This window comes from Hipposideros armiger, unplaced genomic scaffold, assembly GCF_001890085.2.
Source record: "Hipposideros armiger isolate ML-2016 unplaced genomic scaffold, ASM189008v1 scaffold_844, whole genome shotgun sequence".
Taxonomy (NCBI): Eukaryota; Metazoa; Chordata; class Mammalia; order Chiroptera; family Hipposideridae; genus Hipposideros; species Hipposideros armiger.
In genome coordinates this window covers 444,961-451,284 of record NW_017732194.1, presented here as the reverse complement: position 1 = coordinate 451,284, position 6,324 = coordinate 444,961, and the positions used below count along the sequence as shown (strand labels likewise).

The 6,324-nt window shown below is 39.2% G+C and overlaps 1 protein-coding gene across 1 annotated transcript in view; it reads right to left on the bottom strand.

Annotated features, from left to right (window-relative positions):
- The window catches only part of ITGA8 (integrin subunit alpha 8), a 172,126-nt gene that overhangs the window by 30,237 nt on the left and 135,565 nt on the right, over positions 1–6,324 (bottom strand). Inside the window, exon 24 of the mRNA XM_019629342.1 lies at positions 4,767–4,925. Within this exon, the coding sequence (XP_019484887.1) occupies positions 4,767–4,925 (159 nt within the window). The remainder of the gene's footprint in view (positions 1–4,766; positions 4,926–6,324) is intronic.

Genomic DNA, 6,324 nt, shown 5'->3' with positions numbered 1-6,324 from the left:
AGAAGGAGAAGGAGATGAGCGCGAACATCCCTGCATTCTGAATTAATAAGAGGCAGTTACTAAGTGGGGGCAGTAGTGAAGGAAGAAAATTCCCTTAAGGATAAGACAAAACTATGCAGAATTGCCAAGCCAAGCCACTGTCTGTGGGCTCGCTGATTTAACAAATAAAAAAACTATTTGCAGGGCTATAATCTTTGATGAACGGTTTCTGTGTTTCTGCTTTCCATGCTTGTACTATGTGATTGTAATTTGCATTTCCGGTGGGAATGGTCTTGTTCAAGAGACGAGTTTTTAGTCGTTACCTCCTGCTTTCCAGGCTGCAAAGATGGTTCCTATACAACACTGGCTTTCTCTCTCTTGTGACGGCTGTCGTAGTCTAGCCTCTGTCAGACCATGTCTACCTCAGGATTCTTCCTTGAACTTGGGCCCAGAGTGTTGTATTGTGATCTTAACACAAGTTGAATTTGAGCGTCTCTTTTGTTTTCCCCTCCTGAGAACACTCTCACATTCTATAGCCCTTTCTCCGCATCTCACACTTGGCTGTTCATTACACAATTTTGCCAATTAAAAAAAAAATCCTTTATTTTTTTATCCATTTTGGATACTTAATAGTGTTTAGTTTTTTAATGTCATCTTATCTAGAAATCACAGCCTGTTTGAAGGGCTCGCCAAGCCTCAGGATAAACTCCACCAAAATAAGAAAATTGGTAGTTTGGAACCATTATTTTACTGCCTTTAGAATAGTTGAGAAATACTTTACTCAACTCTAAAATTGTATTCCAAGAAGGATCTGGAATGAATTAGATTTAATGGATTGGTCTGAATGCTGCAGACAGTTGAACGTTTCAAAATGTTTTAGAAGGGAGAATGCAGAGACATTGCCACATGGAAGTCCTCTACCTCTGACCTGGACCAGGAAACCAGGAGGTAGAACCTCCCTGGCCACCTGCTTACGCCGCGATGTTTACAGAAGACAGAGACATGGCCTTGGTGAAGTGAAACCATCACAGGGGGAACAAACAACCAAAAACAGCACCCTTCTTACTGACAGGCAAAAGGGAAAGCAGGCGTGAATGTGCCCAAGGCACGGCCACCCCTTCACGCTAGCTTGAGCTGGCTACCACGAGGGCTGGGCAGCCCATTCAGCTTTTCCTCAACCCCACCATCGACCGTGATGCCACTGACCCTCATACTTGAATGTTTGAACAGTGTTGACAAGGCAGGCTAAGCGAATCCTTTATGAGGCACGTATTTAAATAAAAGAACTCACCAACTTCTAGTGGTATTTGAGCATGTCCTTGCTGATGGCCACCCCGCCAACCCTAATTTAGTTGCTGACACGCTGTGTTTGGGCAACCAGTGAGGTGGCTGTGGGTGAGATCTCCTGTGCATTATCTTGCTAAGCAGCCACAGGTGACAGCATGATCATGGTCGTTAGTGGCTTTCAAAGGCAGCCAGTGTTTGCTCTTTAAAACTTGGGGACATTAGGGTCACTTGCTGGGATAACCGAACGGTACCAGTTACTGTTGTGAAAACTGAACCCTGTTCCGGCCTTTTCAGACTTTGAGGCTTATGCAAGGAGAGTCACATTTGGAATACATACTCAATTTATAGACGGGTTGTATTTCAGAGGGGTTTAGGCTAAACGTTTGGCACTGAGCAAACATTTTTCTTTAGAAATGATGTTTTAAATGGTGGTCCAGTTCTCAAGCCAGCTCACACACACAAAAATCTGTCCACAATATGGCTTTTATATAATTGCAATAAAAAACTATATATTTGCAATAAAAAAATAAAGCCAGGACAGTTGCTATATGAGTAATTTTAAAAGTAGAGAATAAAAATCTTTGTGATAAGTACGTTGTATTAAATGCTGATACATTTAATTAGGAGGAAACGTTGTGGGGTGCTGCAGAGGCTACTGGAGAATTTTAAAGGTTTTCAACTTGGTGGCGCTGGTTCCTTGGTGTGGGTGGCCTAGAAAAGGTTTCGGAGGAAACCTGATGGTTTCTTCTTCCTAAGCAAATCTGCTTAGACATTTGTGAGTGCTGGAAAGAGGTAAGTGGGCAAAAATGAGAATAAATACAGGAGGGAAAAGGTGACTAAAAAAGTGTATGTGAACAAGAGAGAAAGGGAATTTGCTCAAAGGAAATCAACTGAATGTGGAAGAGGAAAGCAGGGTGGGGAACTCTGAAAATCCTCCAGAGGAAGCCCCAGAAAGTTGGGGTGGTAGTTCCCCCTCTGACAGGGCCACAGCTGGGATATTTTGGTGGCTGGTCCAGTGGGGACTCGAGCGTGATCAGAAAGGATTTGTTGAAAATAGACTGTTCACAGAGGCAGGTGTTTTAAAAGGCACTCACCAGTTAAAAAGAAATTGGAGAACCAAATAGTGAGGAATTTTACCTTAGTCCACTCCTCAGTGGGTAAGATTTAATACTGGAATGTAATTCTTGCCTATACAAATAGATTTCTGCCTCCCCGATCCTTTTACTAAACCTATTCTTTCTACTACTACTTAAAGAACCATGTTAAGAAAAATAACTATAGGTAGTTAAAAATAAAACCATCTGTACTCTAAAAAAAATGGCAATTAGCTTTGATGTAAGAATCTGAAATTGATATTAAATTAAAAAATTTCCCAGGCCTATTCTTTTGACAATAACAAGATATAATAATTTGTTTCTTACTAATTTCCAATTCATATTTAAGACAGAAAATAGACATCAGCTTTGTCTGAGTTATCTAGGAAGAAATAAATTGCCAAGTAAATTAATAACGACTTCACCAAGAAATTACTTAATACCTTAAGAGGAAAATAATCTTCAAGTACTCTCAATTGTTTATAGCTACTGATACAAACTGATTACAATTTTTAAAATGTATTTATTGGTAAAAGCGCTTTTAGACTCTCTGGGTCACGCTTATTCAATACAAGTAACAGTACTTTGAGAGCTTGAAAGTAACAACATTTCAAGTGTCCCATGAATTCAGAATTTCAAGAATTCATGAATTGTTATAATTAGTTATTTTAGGGAGCTGTTATTTTATTGTAATCAAATCTTATTTGACTTTCCACAGATTAAGAATTTTATAAAAGGACCATAATTAAGTCACGTTTTAAAAATTACTAACCTCTGACAGATTTTTAATTAACGTCTGCACTCTAAAGAATAACTGGGTAGCAGGGAAGACAGGTGCTTAGTATTTACTACCACTCAGTTTGCATGAATCTGTCAACATTTAAGGCAAGTTATCTATTTGCACTGTTCCAGTCACCGTAAATGTTAAATTGCAACAGAAGAAAAAAAAATACAACTAACATGGTGCACATTAAACAAGTTACATAATATATACAAACATATATAAATAGTGTCAGATATAAACTAAACATTACACTCAAAGAGAGTTAGAAACCTTCTACATAATCACGTGCCCCAAGCATCTATGACTGAAACAGAGTATAGTTAACCACAGAACGGGATATGCTTTAATTATTTCAGTGTTACACATTAATATTTGAAGATATTTTATAATGAGCTACTGTCTGTGAAGATGATTTTGTTAACATCATCTCAATGAAAAGCAAAGAGAGAGGAAATGGGAAAAAAAATCCAGGAAGGGAGGATTTGAAATAATTTTGTGGAATACAAGTGGTCTTCTTTATTATTTTCCCATAAAGAAGGAAGCTTGGTGCCCCATAAATCTTTTCATACTGAACCCCCTTTTAGCCTTCCTCTCTTTGAACAGAAGGCATGTTGAGCTGAAGAAAGAAAGCCTTTCATAACGGGCAATGTCCCAGGGTCCCTGGTTGAGAGTAGAGGGAGACCTGTGTCCTGGCCGGCTGAGTGTGTTTCATGAAGCTGCCCTCTGCACCATTTCTCATGGAGACACTGTGTCCAGGCAGCAACTATGGGATGTTCATTCTTAAATGAAGTTCTCTTGTGAGGACATCTGATTAACAAGGGTTTTTTTTCTTCTTCATTCAAATGTGACATTTTCTAGGGCTTATGCTAATGAATTTCTTTCCTTTCCAGAAGGAACCTAAAGCCAAATTTGGATCTTAATTTGGATGGGATCAGCTCTGTGGACGCTTGAGCTCCTTGTTAGCTGAAGTGTGACCAGCAAACCAGCCTCATGGATATCAGGTGGGTGTTTGCAGAGAGACAGACTCTAGGGCCCCACCCCGGACCTGTATCCTGGAGTCCCAGGTGATTCTGATACACTTGAGAGTTTGACAAGCAGTGCTCTTGGCTTCTTATAAGCTTCACTCAAGAATGGGGTCCTGAAAATTCCAGTCTGGGGGTTCTCAGGGCACTGAGATGGCCTTTGGCAAATTATCGCATTTCATCACTTGCTATTGGCAACAGCTGGAAAAGCTGTTTTGGCAAAGATCCTCATGACTTTTGGCAATATACCAAAAAAGACTTTAAAAATAGCATTTTGTACAAATTCCCCAATGCATGACATGTCAGTGATTTTCGTTTGGTTGTGCTGCTAGTCAAACCATATATAACAAGTACATATTGAAATAGGCTAAATAAATAACAGGTCACCATGAACTATAACACTAAGAGAAATTTAAGTTTTCTAGGAGTGATATTATACGTTAGATCTGGCATTTTAACTACAAAACTGAAAGAAAACGTCTTGGACAATTATCATGGAAATAATTTATAATTATTTGCTTTCTTTTACAAGCCACTGTTTTTTATTTTTAACCTTACCATAAAAAATAAACAAAGCTGCCGGTTACACCAGGCTCCTACCTTTATATCCTGTGGGTTGATGTCAGGATTTGTTTGACATTGTAGAGGTCCCAGAGTTTGAATGTGAAAAATATAAAGGAGAAATTCATCCCGGGCAGAGAACGGCCAGCCCACCTCCAGAAGGGTGTCACTGATGGCACTTGGTCCAATATTGTGCAGCTACAAGCAAGGGACACATCACGTCAGGGTACAACTCAGGCAGCAGGAGGATATCAAATACTACCTACTCTGTACCCATTTATAAAGCCTGTAATTTTAGGTTTAAGTCATCTGGACTATGGCCGTGGAAAATAGGAAATACAGTCTCTGCAAGCAAGACGGGTCTCTGAAAGCAAGATGTGTGGTGCTCAGGGAAGACTTCAATCTGTGAGACTCTAAGAGCAGATTTCCTCCCCAAAGACCCCATTAGCCATGTCTGATCAATGTGATGCTTACCTTAAATTTATATTAATTTACTCACAGTGCTAGAAACGCAATTTGAATTATAGGCTTTCAAGACCTAGTTATTCTTTCTTTACATTGAAATCGCCTCTTTCCTGACTACTGACTTGTCAATTGCAACCATATGCGATGCACTCTCTTTCACCCTCTGGAAAAATGGCTATCCATCAAATGCCAAAGACCCAGGCTCACCACAGTTCACTTCAAGTGTGCATTTCAAAGCTGAGCTCCTTCTGTTTTAATCAGTGAATCACAAGGAAAGAAAGGCTGCCTCTCATAAAGAGATGAACATTTTTAAACACATGAAATCCTGTACTTGCAGGACACAAAACAGCTTGAGAAAAACATGAAGGATATTTAAATTTATTGGGGTTTAAAAAAAAGTCAAAGTTAGCAGGGACCTTTTGTCTTTTTTCCCCCCTCACAGTTCTGACAATTATCATGGTCAATAAAACAATTTATAATTGGTTTTCCTTATTAGGTGGCCCATTTAATTCACATTATCAAAGCAACATGGCATCCATTGATGACAGTATGTTTTTGAGACATGAGATTAGCATGTAAGAAGTATTCGATGATTGCTCTTGGCACTATTGATTATTACCCTAAATTTTTTTGATCCATTTAGCTAAGATGAGAAGCATGGTAGCCCTGGGAATGATTGAATTTGAATATGTTTTCAAACTTGAACGTTTCGGCATTCTTAAGTAGAAACTGATGCACACGAGGTTTAATAAATTATTTGACAGCCTTTTTTTTTTTCCAGTGAAGTTCTTAATTCAAGTGGCCTTGGGGACTGTGGTATCCTTTTACTATCAAGAGAGCTTAGGGCAAAGCTTTGATCCCGCTTTGGACAGGGCTCTGACTGAACCGCAGGTTGGGCAGAGGACAGAGGTTTTCATGTTGACACTGCACAGGGGTTGATGCTTCTTTCCTGTATATGTAAACAGCTCATCAGTTTTGAAATGGCTTTATTGTTAACTGTAGAGAATGTAGTGTGAGATGAAAGTCATATTCAGAATTATTAGGTTCGTGGTATGAGTTACATAGGAAATGGACAGAGGACATCAATCAGGAAGGGCTCTCACATGGAAAATGGTTTGGAACATCGTTTTTT